Here is a 19,984-nt window from a genome sequence, read left to right as displayed (position 1 = left end):
AAAATTAGCTGTAGTAACGAAATCGTTGATTACATCTATGATAACCTTCTAATTTTGTTTTAAATGAATACTAAAAAGGAGCAAACATGTAGAGTGTTTTGAACTAATAAACCAAATTTAATACTCTGTGATAAAATGGCATTAGAAATGACTAAAAAACGACGATTAATGTATGAATGTGAAAAAAACTGTCATTTTAAATGGCCACGTTCACCTTCTCTCAAGTTTTTTATAAATGATTATTATAAATAATATCGAAATATATTTTTAACAATTAGAACTAAAATGGTTGTACGAATTATAATTGCTGGAGAGTCGCAGTGTATTATATTTGCGGAAGTTTGTTTAGTAGCTGACCATCTCAAAAAAAATCTACCAAACTTTTGTTATGAACGTATAGAAAAACCTATATTGGAATGGAACGTAAGTAATAATATTTTGTGCTCAATTTGTTTTAAATCGATAGTTAAATACCTACCCGTACATGTATTTAGTTTCACTATAAACTGATGTCGTCACTCTGGTTACAATTTTTTATTGAAATCTATTGGACCGACATTGTCTAATATTTTGTCATTACAATTATTGTATTAATACTTTATGTAAAATTGTGTATAGATGTGGTTGTGCAAGATAAATCAAAAAAATAAATGGCATCATAAAGGATCCCCTTTGATCTGGAAAGAGTTGTTTTCTAAAGGTAGTAAACCACACTATATAGGTGGATCTTCAGAATTTCTTGATTACTGTCATTCTTATTATAAATTTGATGTTTTGCTTGCTTCGGAAAAAATTGAAACCTTAATAAAGAGTTATAAATCATATCAGACAAAATTAAAAAGTGATAGAAAGAGTGTTAAGCGTATTTTAGAGACCACAGAAGAAATTAGAGAGCAGCCTAAAACAAATTTTGTGGTATGTATATCAGGGGCTAGATATCCTTTAACTATGCATTTAATATCAGGACTATTAGATATGTCTCAAGGAGAAAAAACTATTTATAAAATTTATATATACGATGAAGAATGTACTAAAGGTTTTATGGAATTCATAGAGCAAGAATGCAGTTACATTAGTACTAATCATCCTGGAAAAGTTGTTAAATACATAGAAAAAGTTGGCGTAGCTTTAACTCATTCGGATTTATTTATCATTTTGGATCATGTACCATTTCAGTAAGTATTGTGGAATTATTTATTATAAAATAGTTCTTTAATCAAAAAGTTAATAGATATAATTTCACAGGGTAGAATCGTCTATTGGAGATTGGATTCAAGCCAATAAGAAACTAATGGAAAATATGGCATTGAAAATAAACGCTTCTGCTTCACAAAAAATGTGCATTCTTCTACCTAATTTAGGTCCAGCGTGTTATAATGCTACAGTTTTAATGAATTCAGTTACTTATATAAATAAAAACAATATTGTTGTGGCAACATCTGACCTTGGATTGGAAATATCATCAATACTAGCAGAAATAGCTGAAGTTTCAATGAGAACTATTTTTTGTCCACCCGTTTGGGGATTTGTGGGTATTAACCATTTAGTGGATATTAGAACAACTGTTCATAAGTATGACTCTTTTACACCATACGATAGATATATAAAAGTAAAGAAATCTAGTTTGACCATCGGTTCGCTTACACCAGAAATGCGCACAATGCAATATTTGGTGCATTTTGATAAGTCTCTATGGATAAAACACGTTGAAAAAAAGGTCAGTTTTATTTTAATGGATAAACAGTGTTCCGGACCACCGCTTAAAGATTATGTATAGTCATAGATTGTAGAAATTGTTCCGGACCACCGCTTAAAGATTATGTATAGTCATAGATTGTAGAAATAAGTCGATTAGATATAGCAAATTTATACATAGTACAATTGTTACATAGTAACACCTTAAGAATAATAGATTTGATAGGGATAAGTTTATAGAGATTTAAGTACTTTATGTTATTATTTACGAAAATGCTTGGATATATAGGATAAGATGACAAATAAATGATTATAATGGTTGTGGTTTCAATCCCCTAAAAATAAATAGGTCGGCAAATAGAAACAGAATAGAATATAGTATAAAAAATAGATCCCAAAATACATAGGGATCTTTTTATAGTATCATTTCATTTATAGATATGTAATAATAATTGTAATGTGCGTTGCGCGGCAGCATTCGTTCGACTGACGCGCGACCTCACTCTCCCGCGCTATATATATATGAGGGGGAAGGGGAGCGAGGTCATATAAAAGGCACGATCCGCGAAATCGCGAATTATTCCTAAACCGCACGTCACGCAGCGCACACATCATAATAAAAATGTAAATTAAAGATGATATTGTCGTTTGATGCACAAATTGTAAGCATAAATTATAAGATTGTTAAAATATAATAAAAATTGTATAAAGGGGTGAGGAGAATAGGGCGGCCAAGGGTCCGCTGGCTAGTAGCAAAAAATCGTATATAAGTAGCGTCCAAAAGCGCTACAATTCATAGCGAATCTGACCTCAGAATAGCGAAATTGATCTCTGAATAGCGAAATAGATCTCAGAATAGCGAATCTGACCTCGATTAGCGAATAGCGAACTCGACTTCTGAATAGAGAAATCAACCACTGAAGAAATTCTCCTCGCCTCTGCATTCTGAACCACAAGAACCGTTTTCTCATTTACTGCCCGTCCATCATCGCCATCGTCAAGCATAGTCGTCACAACCCTTTTCACGCATCGTGTCATCGCATCGTGTCACCGTCGCATCAGCATCGTGTAAACGTCCTTCTCAGGACGAATCATCGTGGTGCCTATAAAGAGGCACCTGGTCCTTCACCCGCAACGCGCCCGCGGCGTTGATTGAGGCCCTTCAGGTAGGGAGTGCTTTGAAAAGGGCACTCTCTCACCTCGAGGAGGATAGATTGACGTCCGGGCGTACCAGCGACTCGGTGCCTGCCGACGCGCCTTCCGACTCCCGGGGGCAGCGGCCAGCACATCTGCTGGTCCTTCGAGCCGGATCAAGAAGAATAGAAGATGCCCGTCACACGAAGCAGAACTGGCAAAATGCAAGAGGAGAAGACAGAAGAGCATCAAACAGATGCAGAACAGGTCCCAGACCCACCGCGGAGGGAAAACCCGTTCCCTATTCGACATAGCATACCGCCGAGGTCGCCACAAGGGACACAAGACGTCGAAGAAACCGTCGTTCAACAAACAACGGCGCGATCACAGCTCTCCGATAGAGAAAAGGAGAGACGGCAACAAATCGCTATCGCCCGAGAAGAGGTCATTCGCTATCGATTACAGTTGGCGGAGGCCAAGCTAGCCCGACTGGAAGCCTTCGGAGAAGAAGACGAAGAACCGTCGGAACCAGCATCGCAAGACGGCCACAATAGGGTCGTCGAATGGCTCGGGCAGCAGTCCGAGCCACCACCACCTCCACCAGAAGCACCACCGAATCCACCGAAGAGGCCCACACCGGCGAGAATAGAGGAGCCGCTTCGGGGTACCATAGAAACTCACCAACGATTGGCACCCACAGACACCATTCAAGTTGGTGATCTCGCAACTGCAGTAACCGAAATCGTCAGGGCGACTACATCGTCGCTAGCGGCCGTCGCGCCGCACCCACAAGCGTCAACGTCGGGTCCCCTAGCAGCACAGTATAGAGGGGAACTCACACCGTTCTACGGGGCGCATACAGATTGGCTGGCCTTCAAGGCAGCCTACGAAGAATCTGCGGGGTATCTAACGCCGTCGCAGAACATAGAAAGGCTCCGGAGAGCCTTACGAGGGGAGGCTAGGTCAGCAATGAAGAGCCTCCTAATAGCAAACACGCCGGCCGAAGAGATCATGCACGAGTTGGAGCTCACCTTCGGTCGACCGAACAACATAGCAGAAGTCGAAATAGCAAAGCTGCGGAGTCTTCCACCACCGAAGGACACACCGGGGGAGTTCTGCAGATTCGCCACAGCCGTCAAGAATAGCATCGTGTCATTGAAGACGTTGAAGAAGATCAACTTCCTATACAACCCGGAAGTGGCGAAGTTATTAATAGAAAAACTACCGCCGAACATTCGACATAGGTGGTATGTTTACTGCCAGCAGCAAGCCCACGAAGACGTACCGGATTTAGTACAGTACTACAACTTCGTGAAGATAGAAGCTGAAATTTATAGCGTAAGCGCCGAACCCATGAAGATAGCAAGCATGGACGACAAACCGAAGCCGTCGGAAAGTCGTCGTGTTCAAATCCGTCCGCAGCGAACACATACAGCGAGCAAGACGGACAGCCCACCCCGCCACAAGCCAACGTGTCCCGTGTGCAAATCAAATTCGCACACGGCGGCGCAACAGTGTGAAAAATTCAAGAAAGAAAATAGCTACGGGCGTTGGGAAATAGCGAAGGCGCAACGTCTGTGTTTCCGATGCCTACAATATCGAACACAGACACATAACTGCAAGACTAAGACTTGCGGAATAGATGACTGCCCACGTATGCATCACAAATTGTTGCACTACAGGGCAACGAGCGAGACACAGAAGACAGAGACAGCAACAGTATCGACAGGCGTCTCGCTCACACGTTCACCGCGCAGTTATCTCAAAATACTGCCGGTGAAAATAGTCGGACCTCGGGCCAGCATCGACACTTTCGCCCTCCTCGACGATGGATCTACCGTCACCCTCATAGATGAGGAAATAGCCACAAGAGTCGGCGCGGAGGGGCCGACAGAACCACTGAAAATAGAAGCACTGGCCGGCGCAACGGTTCGAACAAATAGTTCGAGACGCGTAACTCTAACGTTATGCGGACCAGAAGAGGAGTATGAGATCTCCGCCAGGACAATGAAGGGACTCAAACTCGCCAAACAACAAATAGAAGAAAAGGATATCCGACGATGTCAACACCTGGCTGGCATCAAGAAGATACTGTGTTACCACGACGCCACACCAACGATCCTCATCGGCCAAGACAATTGGGAACTGTTACTGGCCATAGAAGTTCGCCGAGGATCTTCGTCACAACCAGTCGCATCGAAAACTCCGCTCGGATGGGTGCTGCATGGAGCGTCCACTCGCAGTCTCGGCCATCAAGTCCACCATGTATATCATATACGTGAGGGGGCCGAGGATAGAATAGAAGAGGAATTGAGAAGATATTTCTCTATAGAATCACTAGGCGTGCTGCCAAGAAAGACACGCGCCGACCCTCAAGAGCGAGCACTACAGATACTACAGAAGAAGTCTCGCGCTCTGCCAGATGGGGGATATAGTACATCGCTACTGTGGAAAACAGATAAAGTCGAGTTGCCGAACAACTACGATGCGGCGCTCAACAGGCTGTACAGCACAGAGAAGAAAATAGATAGGAATCCACAGCTGAAAGAAGAATACGAGCGACAAATAGCGCTCCTAATAGAAAAAGGCTACGCAGAAGAAGCCGCCACCACCCCATCGGACGCCCGCACCTGGTATCTTCCGCACTTTCCCGTGCTTCATCCAGCTAAGCCGGGGAAAGTTCGTCCAGTCTTCGATGCAGCCGCTCGCGCCAGGGGGACGTCACTCAACGATCATCTGCTGACCGGTCCGGACTTGCTTCAATCGTTACCAGGGGTGTTAATGCGATTCAGACAACATCCAATAGCCGTCGCCGCAGATATAGAAGAAATGTTTCTACGAATAGAAATCAACGAGGAAGATAGAGATGTCCTGCGGTTCCTGTGGCGACAACACCGGCGGGAGGGACCACCCCGCGAATATAGAATGAAGGCAGTGATCTTCGGCGCCGCCTGCTCACCGTGCATCGCTTTGTACATCAAGAACCACAACGCAGAACAACACAAGGAACAATATCCAAGAGCAGCCGACGCAATTATCCATAACCACTATATGGATGATTACCTTCAAAGTTTCCAAACGGAGGAAGAAGCTATGAAAATCACCCATGAAGTTGACACCGTACATAGGAAAGCAAAATTCCATTTAAGGAAGTGGACATCGAACAGCCCACAACTACAAGAAAAATACAACAGCACAAGAATAGAAGATAGGACCGTCTCCATAGATAGAGCCGACAAAGAAGAGAAAATATTAGGCCTCACATGGAGGCCCGCCACGGACACATTGGGCTTCAACTTAAATATGGCCCGAATTCCGCAAGAGATAGTCAACGGAAGTCGCACACCGACGAAGAGAGAAGCCCTCCGGACGGTCATGTCTCTCTTCGACCCACTAGGATTAGCATCACCCGTCACCGTGCAAGCGAAAGGCATTTTACAAGAAACATGGCGAATCGGCATCGGTTGGGACGAGAAATTGCCTGAGAAGTTAGCCGAAGACTGGACGAAGTGGACACAGCACTTAGTCAATTTACGCCATATCAACGTGCCACGATGTCACCCGGAGCTGAGCAGCGCGTCATCCAGGGAACTGCACACATTCGTAGACGCAAGCGAGAACGCCTACGCCGCCGCCGTGTATTGGAGAGTGCAAGACAAGGACGGCAACATTCACGTGACACTCGCCATAGCCAAGGCGCGAGTTTCACCTCTGAAGATAGTATCTATACCAAGACTCGAGTTGCAAGCCGCTGTCCTGGGTTGCCGGTTAGCACGTACGGCTACAGAAGAATACCAGATTAAACCGGACCGTCGATACTTCTGGAGCGATTCAAGAACAGTATTAGCGTGGTTAAGGGCTGGTCCACGCACATTCAAACCATTCGTGGCGCATAGAGTCGCGGAAATAGAAGAAGAAACGAAAGCGAACGAATGGAAATGGGTACCTACGCGTCACAACGTGGCCGATGACGCAACTCGAGGAGTGCCCACGGATTTCGACACGGAACATCGATGGTTCACCGGACCCCAGTTCCTGTACAGGCCGCGGGAAGAGTGGCCCGGGCAGGATGAGTCTGGTGGCAGGGCAACAGACACCGGAGAAGAACGCACGCACATGGTATACACAGGCGATAGCAACACAATAGACAGCGGCGTACTCCCTGACATCACACGCTTCACGTCATGGCTGCGACTACTACGAGCCACAGCACGCGTGTTGCAGTTCATCGACCGGTTACGCGAAGCGGTCGAAAATAGAAAAAACACCGCCTCACAAAACGCTGTACATTATAGGCGCACAGCGCGCAATATAGAGAAGGACCCGGCGTGGAATAAGAAGACAGCTCGCAAAATAGTACGGACAGCGCCGAGGTTCGACAATAGTGAAGAAAGAAATTTCATCAAATTAACTGCGGAATATATACAGCGCGCGGAACAATTGTGGATACGGGCCGCGCAACAAGAATCGTTCAAGAACGAAATAGAAACACTCCGCGGTAAAGGGACAGTCGATAACAATAGCCGACTGAAACCACTAGCGGTGATCGAAGAAGACGGTTATATCAAGTTGAAATCAAGAATAGCAGCAGTCGTCGATGTTACAGACAGCATGAAGAAACCGATAGTCCTGGATGGGAATCATCGATATACCCAGTTGTACCTGGACTGGGTGCATAGAACGCATCACCACGCCGGAGTCGAGTTGGTGATGAACGAAGCTCGACAGCATTATTGGATACTTCGAGCGAGACCGACAATCCGCAGCATCGTCAAGCGATGTCAACTGTGCCGACTACGACGCGCAACAGCATCGATCCCGCCCACCGGAGACCATCCGGTCAGCCGACTCGCCCATCACCAGAGGCCGTTCACATACACAGGCGTGGACTTCTTCGGGCCTCTTAGTGTCACCGTGGGGCGACAACACCACAAACGCTACGTCGCGTTGTTCACATGCTTGACAACGCGAGCAGTACATTTAGAGTTAACCACCTCATTGTCTACAGACTCCGCAATATCCGCACTCAGGCGGATGATGGCCCGACGAGGGAAGCCAACCGAGATCTGGTCCGACAATGGGACCAACTTCCACGGCGCAGACGCAGAGCTACGTCGCGCCGCCATAGAAGCAAGTCGCGAAGACGCGGCTAATCATCGTATACGCTGGCGGTTCATCAGCCCCAGCGCACCATTCATGGGCGGAGCGTGGGAACGTCTCGTCCGCTCCGTGAAAACAGCATTAGCCGCCACACTGCATGAGCGGCACCCTTCGGAAGAAACATTAGTTACACTGTTGTGTGAGGCGGAATATACCGTGAATAGCCGTCCGCTCACACATGTGTCAACTGAACCGGACGACGAGGAAGCCCTCACGCCTAACCACTTTCTACTGGGAGGATCGGGCAAAGTGCAAACTCCGGGAAGCTTTGAAGACACCGATATCGATAGCCGGAGTCACTGGAAGAGAGCGCAGCGGCTAGCAGACCACTTCTGGAGCCGATGGCTCCGGGAGTACCTACCGGAACTTCAACACCGGCGGGAGCCCCGCGGCACGGGGCAACCTCTGCGCATCGGAGACTTAGTCCTGATCGTCGACTCCAATCTCCCGCGCAACACATGGCCGCGCGGGAGAGTAATAGCAGTGTTTCCCGGCCCAGACGGCGTCATCCGAGTGGCCGACATCCAGACCAAGAATGGCGTGCTGAGGAGGCCAACCAAACGACTCGTGGTCCTGCCAACGGGAGTTGCTGATAGTGAAGAGCGGGCTCCGGAACCAGACAAGGCTCCTGCAGCGCCCTCGACGACCGCTGCAGCGGCGGGAGAATAATGTTCCGGACCACCGCTTAAAGATTATGTATAGTCATAGATTGTAGAAATTGTTCCGGACCACCGCTTAAAGATTATGTATAGTCATAGATTGTAGAAATAAGTCGATTAGATATAGCAAATTTATACATAGTACAATTGTTACATAGTAACACCTTAAGAATAATAGATTTGATAGGGATAAGTTTATAGAGATTTAAGTACTTTATGTTATTATTTACGAAAATGCTTGGATATATAGGATAAGATGACAAATAAATGATTATAATGGTTGTGGTTTCAATCCCCTAAAAATAAATAGGTCGGCAAATAGAAACAGAATAGAATATAGTATAAAAAATAGATCCCAAAATACATAGGGATCTTTTTATAGTATCATTTCATTTATAGATATGTAATAATAATTGTAATGTGCGTTGCGCGGCAGCATTCGTTCGACTGACGCGCGACCTCACTCTCCCGCGCTATATATATATGAGGGGGAAGGGGAGCGAGGTCATATAAAAGGCACGATCCGCGAAATCGCGAATTATTCCTAAACCGCACGTCACGCAGCGCACACATCATAATAAAAATGTAAATTAAAGATGATATTGTCGTTTGATGCACAAATTGTAAGCATAAATTATAAGATTGTTAAAATATAATAAAAATTGTATAAAGGGGTGAGGAGAATAGGGCGGCCAAGGGTCCGCTGGCTAGTAGCAAAAAATCGTATATAAGTAGCGTCCAAAAGCGCTACAATTCATAGCGAATCTGACCTCAGAATAGCGAAATTGATCTCTGAATAGCGAAATAGATCTCAGAATAGCGAATCTGACCTCGATTAGCGAATAGCGAACTCGACTTCTGAATAGAGAAATCAACCACTGAAGAAATTCTCCTCGCCTCTGCATTCTGAACCACAAGAACCGTTTTCTCATTTACTGCCCGTCCATCATCGCCATCGTCAAGCATAGTCGTCACAACCCTTTTCACGCATCGTGTCATCGCATCGTGTCACCGTCGCATCAGCATCGTGTAAACGTCCTTCTCAGGACGAATCATCGTGGTGCCTATAAAGAGGCACCTGGTCCTTCACCCGCAACGCGCCCGCGGCGTTGATTGAGGCCCTTCAGGTAGGGAGTGCTTTGAAAAGGGCACTCTCTCACCTCGAGGAGGATAGATTGACGTCCGGGCGTACCAGCGACTCGGTGCCTGCCGACGCGCCTTCCGACTCCCGGGGGCAGCGGCCAGCACAAACAGTTAAGATATCGTGTCAAAAGAATTCTGATTTCTTTTCTTTCGGTAATTTCAGGCAAAAATGACGGAAGATAAAATTTCTATAAATAAAGCCATATCTGTTTTGGAACTAATTAAATTATGGCTATTTAATAGCAATGATTCTTGTATCATTAATTTAGGTATTCGATGTAATGGTACGTTATTTCAATATTTTACATATAATAATAAGCCAGGATAATTAACGCCATCCAGTCCGAAAATAATTACAGCTTGTTCTATTTGTTAAAATGGATCGTGATAGAGAACGATATGATGATGGTCAGCAACAAACTAATATGTAATGGGTCATGCTGTTAAAAAAATTAATTTAACTCTACTGTTATTAAATCATCGATAGAGTATCTAAACATAGCTTTTGTAAATACATACTTAATGTACATAGAAATTGCTCAGACCGATACAAAACATTTACACTCATAATTTTTAAATCTTTCGGGAAATCGGTCCCACGATTACCGAGAGTAAGGCAGTGTGTTAAACCGCTAAACTAACGAGGCTGCCGAGTTATACATATTTTTAGAATGTAGATGTCAAGGTTATCCCAACCCGATAAAGAACGGTATGTCTTATGTAATTTTAAATTTAAAAAATATTTAATCATATAGGATATTTTAGTCACTTATAGAAGTCAAGGTTTTTGTATTCATTTTTTTTATTACCGTACCATGACATTAATTAATATTATATATCTCTGTAACACAGTAGAATATTAGGAGACAAAATTAACTTTCGTTAATCTAACCTGCTTCTATTGTATTATTTGAGGGTAAGGTGGTAACGATGCTTTCTATATTCCGGAGTTAAATATGTATAAGATGTTTGTAGCAGATATGGTCATATAGGCTAATATTAATATATTGCATGTTTACAGGTTCATTTGGTTTAACATTTAGTGGTGCATTTTCACAACCTGCTCACTTTGTAAATGGAGAATGGACTCCAGCATCTAATTACATATTACCCAAAGATCCGCAAATGAACATAAAATATTTACAGCAAATGGCCGAAATTGTGATGAAAATGAATAAAAATGAATTACCTAAACTTATTCCATATTTTCCATGCACTTGTAAGAAAAAATATTATAAGAAAAAAGGAGTTTGGTGATTTTTTTTCGATATATTACAATATTCGATAACTTTTAAATCGATACAATTTCATTCGATTCCTCCATTTCTGAACGTTCTCATAACATCAATGAACTACCTCTAGTACTGAACGAGAACGAGACGTCAAAGGTATATTTTCGTTCGTGTTTTGTGGAAGAATGTTATGACGTGCAACTGCTGTCTTTGTTTCAATAACAATCGCCTAGTTTTACGTTTTATTTAGGAATATCACTAAGAATGTGATACATTGCTTTCTTAATGCAGAAATACACTAGTATTACGATATGAATTTTTCCAAAGCATGATTGTGCCAATAGCAGTTGTTAGCATAGTTAGGTGTTCATATTGGTTAAGTTGTGTGAATGTTGTGCCAATAATGAGATAGTGTAGTGTTGTGATGTGGTTGTGGGACATGTGGGGCGTCCTGTGGGCCATGGAGGCCGTGGCGCTGCTGGTGGCGGTGGTGGCGTCACCCCTGGAGCCTACGCCACCGTATCCGCAAGGTGAGAGGAGAAGAACCTTCCCACCTACGTCGCTTACTAACATTGCATGAACCAAGCATGCCTTTTTTATTACTTTTAAGTATTATTTTCTTTTTATTATAAACAATTCTAATTACAAACTTATTTTATATATGTTGTTTATTTTCTTTCATTTACTTCTTAGTAGGCAAATGTTATTGTTATGTTAAAATTATAATTTTAAACAGGTTACAGTAATATGTAAATAAATTTAAAAGTTAATAGAATTACTTAACACCTAAAATATTTGTTATTTTATTTCATTTTGTACATAAATAATTTGAGATTCTGTAATAGACAAGAATTTGCTGAAGATCAAATTTTCAATTTATTTGCAAGTGTATGCACTATTATTATATTTGGCTATTATTTCATGATTTTTCATAGTTTTGTGTAGTGTTTAATGTATTTTCTCCTAATTATTGGTAATATTTTAAATTATTGTTCTTGTTTAGGTAGTACTTTAAAAGAGAAGTACAAAAAAATTTAGAGAGAATGTTAAAAAGAAGAACATTGCTTATACTTAAATACAACATTAATTAAATGAATATCTTGCAAATATTAAGTTGATCTGTGGATAAATTTTTCAATAAGTATCGTAACATCATGTCCTCAAATTACACAGGAGTAATTTTTAACTGTCCAAAGTTTGTTATGATTAAAGTATGATGTGATGTAATAATAGACGAATTCTGAGAGTTTGTGATGTTTTATTTAATGTTTTTAATATTACTTAATCTTGAATGAGTAATTTTTAATGAATTCGGTATTCAAATACATTATATTAACACAGGACACTTTTATATTAATACTAATTCATATATACAGTTAAGTACATACAATATTTTACTAAACTTTTAGCTGATGTACTGAAATTACCAATATGCAATAACAGAGAGTGGCGAAGATGTAGTATCTATTATGTTACAAAATATGGAAACCAAAACATAATTTAATATTTATCCAACAGTTTAGTTACTTAGTCATGTAATTTATTTTTGACCTATTACCTAGTACAGCCTGAAGTTTAATTTCAGAATGAGTTAAATTTACTTAATATATTAAAGATATATATATATATATATATACATCTTTAACATATTGAAAATTCTGTGCAACTTCCATTGCACTTTGGTATTCTAAATAGGTATAGAATATTGGACTTTACTCAATAAATACTCTTCAATTATTTTAATTTATTGAATTTAGACATTCAATAAATTAAAATAAATGAAGAACATTTTATAAGGACCAGAAGAGAATATTATTCTTGTATGAAATACTCATTATATATACATATAGTGAATAGTTCAGTGTTGATTATTTACATTTGGTGAATATAGTGAGAGAAACCTAAAACTTAAAATTTTTGTTTTGCCTTCAAAAGTAATTTAAATGCTTCTGGGTACTAGGAATATAATAAATAATACTAGGAATATATAAATGTCATCTTAGTCTTGAGTGTGAGGTGTGTTGGTTTTTAAGAAAGCTTATTTGAGCAAATTTTCACTTTTATGTCAGTGGAGTTCAATCTTGTCATATTAAATAGCTGAAAATATAATATTAATAAAACCATATATGTTATTAGAGAAATATAAACTCATTTATTGGAACTAATTGAATGAAAAAACCAGTAAAGAACAATTTAACATAAATTCTCATATTAAATTCTATTTCTGTCTGTGTATTGTACTGCAAAATTTCTATTGCAGTAATTGTCAACAGCCTCATTATTGTATGTTGTGTGGTTTCCTACATGGATGCTATTATTAAACATCTGGTTTCTTCTGAGAGAGTACTCTTTCACAGATTATGATAGATATAGGTAAATTCAATATGACAGTAACATATTTAAATCTTATATAACTTTTTTAAAAACTTATGATGTGTGTAAACTTAAACTTTCTCATCTATTACTGGGCACTGTGACATCAAATATTAGGTTCTTAAGATATCTCAAATTAGTGTAGTAAGAGTGCGGGCCCGTTTAATGACGGGCGATCGCCTTATTCCGGCCGAAGGTCGTCGCAAATCCCCACAAATTGCTCTGAGAGACGATAATCTGGCAGCTATTGGAGGGTTGCGGCCGTGGGGGGTACCCTTCCGAATATCTAGTCCGCGCATTAGTTTCTGTTACGGCGGATTGCTCTCGTTCGCTTTAAATCGATTTAGGCGCGTATTCTCGGATTTATTTTAATTTTTCTATTGATAGTGTTAGTATTACATTTTTAATTTGCGTGACAACAGATATTCAAAGTAAACTATTTTTTTAACAGTAAGAATGAAATAGTAAATCACTATTTCGGTTAGATAAGAAATGTAGATTTTACCAGAGGTAGACTTTGCAAAAAGTCGTCTGCGTGTGTATGCAATCTCACCTATTTCAACCTGCAAATAACTTGCTTTGTAAGTTATGCTCCGTTGTAGGGCGGAAGATGGCAGTGATATTACAACGTAAACGCCATGATATCCTAACCCTTGGAATGGCAACGCATCAGTCGTATCACGGGCGTCTCATTATAATGTGTTGTCCGTGGTGCTGTTCATGGATATAAGGTTACCACTCACCATTAGTTGAGCTGTTGTCATTCCTATTAGATAAAAAAGTATTACGAAAAACATTTATTAATACCACAGATAATATAATATTACATATTAATACTTATGTATACCTAATCTATACATATAAATAAAATTGGAGTGTCTGTTTGTAATATGAAAATAACAGTTTTTTTACTACATGCATATGAATATAAATACGGTACATACACCAAACAAACATTTTTTTAAATTTTTGTCTGTCTGTTTGTTCCGGCTAATCTCTGAAATGGCTGAACCGATTTTGACGGGACCTTTTTTGGCAGGTAGCTGAAGAAATAAGGAGTAACTTAGGCTACTTTTATTTTAGATAAATTCTTTTATTTTAGAAAAACAAAGTTTAATTCCACGCGGACGAAGTCGCGGGAACAGGTGGTATTCAAATAAAGACGAAACCGAAACCGAACCGTAGGTCGCAACTATGATATGTCCAAACAAATCCAAATGGATATTAACCTTAACGATGCGTCCGTACCCCATCTATGGTTAGTTACTGATTCTTCTATATCCGGCAATTTCTGGGTTTGACGTAGCATACGGGTAGACTAACAGCTTTGCGTTTACCCGTGAATAAAGAGGCTCTATAGTACATTTATTTGTAACCATAGAGCCTCTATTTACATATACATATACATATGTTATATATTTTATATGATTATGAACAACATCTATCTTAATTCTCAACGTGATGAAAGATTAAGTTCGGAAATTGGAGTACAGTTTAGACACAAAAATATGCAAACATCTATACATATAAATAAAATTAGATAGTCTGTTTGTACCTGAGTAACCGTTTTTGTCTGTCTGTCTGTCGGTCTGTTTGTTACGGTTAATCTCTGAAATGGCATGACCTATTATGACGGGATTTTTATTGGCAGGTAGCTGACGTAATAAGAATTAACTTAGGCTACTTTTATTTTAGAAAAAATAAAGTTAAATTCCACGCGGACAAAATCGCGGGAACAGCTAGTTACATATAAATCTTTATTACTCAGATTTACACAATGACATTGGTACAGACGGACAATATTCTATATTACACAAAATAATTTAACTTAATAGTGTTTCAATTAGAAATTTGTATAGCCACGAGTTGCAGACAGTAAAAAGAAGTGAGGGTCGGCAGACGGACAATATTCTACATTACACAAAATAATTTAACTTAATAGTGTTTCAATTAGAAATTTGTATAGCCACGAGTTGCAGACAGCAAAAAGAAGTGAGGGTCGGCATTCCCATAAAAATTATTCATGTTCTCGTCCCATTTTCTCGCGCCTCAGGACTTTTAAGACACGTGTTTCTGTGGCGCGAGTTAACTAATGAATGTTGTATAAGCGGGTCGGTCGGTCACACGTTCGTGGCTAGCTGGTTGTACTCTGGTAGTTTGTAATTAATCTCTTTGTACATCAGTGGACCGGGATTAAAGTGTAGGTAACGTTATCAACGAGGCAATGTTTGAATAAATGAAAGGTTTATGTAGATATAATTTTTAATTATAGCAGTAGTGTTTTATGCATTTAAGTTTCTCAAAATCCTTGATTTTTAGGGCAAAATGTGTTACAACTATCAAAAGAAATTCTATTGATAAAAAGTTATGCATTTTAGTTCACCATTAAAAGGGACACAATAATTTTATTGACACAATAAAGAATTTCCTACACAATTGGCTAAAGCCCAAAATTACAATTCTGTTTAATGAAAAAAATACAGTCAAATTAATAAATTCTTCCATGCTAAAGTTGGTTAATAAAGTACATAGAGGTCTCGACCAAAGTAAAAGTTCCAACAACAAGCTATTGCAGATATATTGCGTCAAATGTTTCTGAATTGTGATGTGGCTTACGCTCGCCATTCTCCGAAGGAAATAAACATTAGTTGCATAACAAGCGGTCGTCTCGGCATCCGTCTAACGGGACTGTGGCCAGTTGCGATCAGGGGGGTTAAAAAACCACTTTAAATGAATCCTATTAGGATTAATTTTATTTGACCCCTTGTGAATGTACTTATTATGCCTGCATTACAATTAATATATTGCCTCTAGAAAAGTATTAAACCTAATGGATTTTTTAGGTAAGTAGACTTTGGCATTTCTAAATAGAAGTGCCAAATAAAAATTTGCATATACCTATGTAAATTGCGTTTAATTTCAAGGACAAGTTATGGCAGTTCTCTGGAATGGCAACACATAAGGGGTACATCGAACATAAAAATACCCATAATCAAAAGGATGATTTGATATGTCCGTTGTACTGTTCATGTATTATAGGCGACGGTTACCACCTACTATCAGTAAGATAGTATCTGTGCTAGACACAAAAATAACAGGTATATAAAAAAATAGGAGACCTGTAATCTCCTAAACGACACTTTGTGCCATACAAGCGCATAATCCTCATGCTATCGATGACTACTATGGTTTATATTGGATATTTGCGTTGAATCAATAATTTCATTGATCCTTTGTTGATAAAATCCCACGATACTTCCTAGTTTCATAATTGGTTATCACGAACTAGCAATGTTCATAGGCCGTCTGTTGATAGGACGCGTCGTGCGGTCATGACCGAGCAGCGCCATACCGTAGCAGATCCGTGGAATACAATGTCGCTGATTGAAGTAATGATGGCAAAACTTTTAAAATTGCAAAGGTAATTGTAATGAAATGAACTTCAAACTGGTATTTATTATTACGTCAGAGCATATTCTTTAATCGAGACACTGCAAAACAAAATATTCTAGACATAAATTATAAATTTTGGTCTAGTGCCTTTATTATTATTTTTTTATAACACAGGGAACAAACGAGCATGCGGCTCACCTGATGGTAAGTGATTACCGCCGCCCATGAGCACCCGCAACACCAGGGGAATTGCAAGTACGTTGTCGGCCTTTTAAAAAGGAATAAGCTCTTTTCTTGAAGGTTTCAATATCGTATCGGTTCGGAAATACCATTGCTGATTGGTGATTCCACATTGTGGAATTACCTTCCAGCAATGGTATTTATTATGTATCGTTGTTACTAATTCTTTTTTAAACAGATTAAAATCTATAATTTTGCAATTATGTACCGACTATAAAAGTTGCATCTGCAACTCTCAAATAGTTCTTAGATAGATCAAAGATACAGACCACCTTTAATAGCATGATAAAAGATAACTCAAAAACTACTGGCCAGACCTTCATAAAATTTATATTGAAATATGCGGCAAGCGCTTGCTGTTAAATAATAAAAAAAAAGTTAAAATCGGTTCACGCGGTAAACAGTTCTGAAGTAACACCAAAAAAATTTTTGGCAAAATTTCCTCTTTTATTCGGAGGAAAATCGTGGATCCTCGATGGGTTCTTGATATTTTAATTTGTTACAATCGATTATTAAGTATACGCTTATAACAGCGCAGATATTCACAAAAAAGGCACTTATAACGTTTTTGGAAAATTCAGAATAAGCTGCGCTTAGTAAAGGGGACTAATGACATGGCAAACAAATGTACCTTGTCAAGTCGATGTCGAATGTCTTCCCTGGAAAATATCGTGATTAATTTCTAGTGAATTTCTCGTGATGGGTTAACTGACCTGACTATCCTGTTATCATCCACTAATGACCTGCCAGCGTGTAGTGTTTGCGTGGGCGGGTGCAATATGCCATTATCCTAAAAATGAACTAAATACAGACTTTTCAGAATACGTAACGTAATAAGTGATAGTGATGATTTAATATTTTGACCCTAATGAATTAGTGATAGTTGGTAATCTGTATTCACACATTTTAACTTATTAATGTAGAGTTACAACATTTATTTAAAAGAGCAACACGCAAGTTCCTTGCTTGTTCTTCTTGTGAGACAGTATTCCGAATGAGCGCTAGATTAAAACAAGAAATAGGTTTATGTGAATAAAGAATTTTCTATTCTATTACTCTATAATGATAATTTTGTGCTGATTTTGTCTAATACTCATGTCAGATAAAGTGAAATTGTTGGACCAACTAATGCCACAGCTAGTACTTTAGCATTGTTATGTGCTCGTATTGTTGCATGTCCCTCCAAAATTGAATCGTAATTCGTGCAGTACGGAAGGCGCCGACCGCGATTCCTGTTTATGACCGCGCGTCCATGGAACTGGTTTGGGGGGCAATCACGAATCTCATTACATGCTAATTGATCGCCCGCGCTGCTGGGGTTTGTTAATTATCATTACCAATTAGCTAATTTACATTTACAAAGTGCATTACAATGTTTCAAGTTACATATTTATTAGATTAAAAAGCACTGACTACAGAATAAACCACTTCTGATGAAGGTATTGTTAGAAGCCATTTGTGTAAAAAAACATAAATGCTAGTTTTTCTTCATTGTGTTACGTCACTATCTGCGTCTTTCCTTAGAATCCCATCAGCCGATTCGTAAAACAGTAACAAGCAGACTTACCTACATTCTGATTTATAATATTAATAATAATAATAGTGAATAATAACAGTAAATCAAAAGCATAACAATATTAATATTTATCAGTTTATTTGTATCTAGTTGTATATAAATATTACAAACAACTTACTAGAATATTACTTAAGGCTAATTATTCATCAATGGAATGTTCTCTGTAGACACGCCATGGAATAACTAACTGAAAACGGAATGTCTCTACAAAGTTTTAGCATTCCTTTGTGACAATTCAGATGCACCTAGAATATTTTAGTTTCGGTATCAATTAAATACTATTTATTAGCAGAAATAGTTTAGTAGTACCTAGCTAACTAAAAGCATACTGTTTATCCAGGTAATCGTTCCTAGACGAAATAGTTTTAAAGTACTTGGTCTTCCGCTTCTGGATTCGACCATTTGTTTTGCATAGAACACGTATTATATTGTATTATCTTTATATATAAAAATTACGTGTTACGTTGTTTTTCCGCGATGGACTCCTAAACTACTGAACCTATTCCAAATATGACACACACAATTTGCACATTGTGTGCAATTTGATTCAACTTGAAACATAGGATAGCTTACATCTCAATTAATATTATTAGTCGCAATATTATTTTATTCAAGAACCTTAGCCACAGCAACGCGTGGCGGGTCTGCTAGTTGTATTATAAATTGTTGCATGTGAGCTTAGTGACTAACTACCGCAACTTACATCCAAAAGGTAGTAAATTGATCTCGCTCAATTCGATGATATTAACATACAAAATACATAAATAAAATAAGCCTAACAAAATGAGTAAAATAAAATACATGTACATACACAAAAAAAATATGTAACTAAATATGCTATCAACCATTATTCTGGTTGACATTTTGTCTCATATCAATTTTGTCAGAATAGATACTTATGATATATTTTGCCGCATAAAATATTAAATACTTATATCGATTATATTTTTTTAATAGAATCGTTTAGTGTTCGGCCTTTATTAATTTTGTCATTATTTATTTTTTGTGGGACAAAATCTTAATTTATAAAGGTATTGGGGCTTTGATGGTCAGTGGGTGGATAACGCCGTTACATCGAGTTTTTATGTAGTGCCCGAGTGCGGCGACTGGTTAGACTCGATTTCGAAAATATTCTATTATAGGTAGGTACGTAATACAACATGGTACAGCGTTATTAACTAGTAACCTGTTGCCTGTGGCCATGCGTAATATGAGATTCTCTGTTACGAATCCTGTTACTGGTATATAGTATTTATACCTGTTATAAATACTTATGCATATATATGCAATTTTTGGAAATACATACATAGAAAACATCCAGACCGATATAAACAATCATACTAATAAATACAAATGTTTGTATCGTGCAAGGATCGAAC

The 19,984-nt window shown here is 39.1% G+C and overlaps 2 protein-coding genes across 2 annotated transcripts in view; both read left to right on the top strand.

Annotated features, from left to right (window-relative positions):
* Positions 1 to 254: 254 nt before the first annotated feature.
* LOC131850436 (putative malate dehydrogenase 1B) lies at positions 255 to 12,252 on the top strand. The gene is made up of 6 exons (XM_059200650.1): positions 255 to 423; positions 619 to 1,175; positions 1,246 to 1,717; positions 9,955 to 10,075; positions 10,813 to 11,044; positions 12,027 to 12,252. Exons 1-6 carry the CDS (start codon positions 286 to 288, stop codon positions 12,028 to 12,030), a joined length of 1,524 nt encoding a protein of 507 aa, XP_059056633.1. The 5' UTR covers positions 255 to 285; the 3' UTR covers positions 12,031 to 12,252.
* Positions 11,054 to 19,984, top strand: part of LOC131850435 (uncharacterized) — a 165,479-nt gene continuing 156,548 nt past the window's right edge. Inside the window, exon 1 of the mRNA XM_059200649.1 lies at positions 11,054 to 11,553. Within this exon, the coding sequence (XP_059056632.1) occupies positions 11,448 to 11,553 (106 nt within the window). The 5' untranslated portion in view covers positions 11,054 to 11,447. The remainder of the gene's footprint in view (positions 11,554 to 19,984) is intronic.

The sequence above is a fragment of the Achroia grisella genome, unplaced genomic scaffold, assembly GCF_030625045.1.
Source record: "Achroia grisella isolate CSIRO2021 unplaced genomic scaffold, CSIRO_AGI_Agris_v1 utg770, whole genome shotgun sequence".
Lineage (NCBI taxonomy): Eukaryota > Metazoa > Arthropoda > Insecta > Lepidoptera > Pyralidae > Achroia > Achroia grisella.
The sequence above is the reverse complement of the archived record's forward strand: the minus strand, read 5'-3'. Positions and strand labels throughout refer to the sequence as shown.

Excerpts from the sequence above, each read along its gene's own strand:
- LOC131850436 (XM_059200650.1), top strand. The coding sequence starts at position 286 with ATGGTTGTACGAATTATAATTGCTGGAGAGTCGCAGTGTATTATATTT. Across the intron at positions 1,176-1,245 it reads TTGGATCATGTACCATTTCA|GGTAGAATCGTCTATTGGAG; the intron begins GTAAGTATTGTG and ends ATAATTTCACAG. Across the intron at positions 10,076-10,812 it reads TTTAGGTATTCGATGTAATG|GTTCATTTGGTTTAACATTT; the intron begins GTACGTTATTTC and ends GCATGTTTACAG.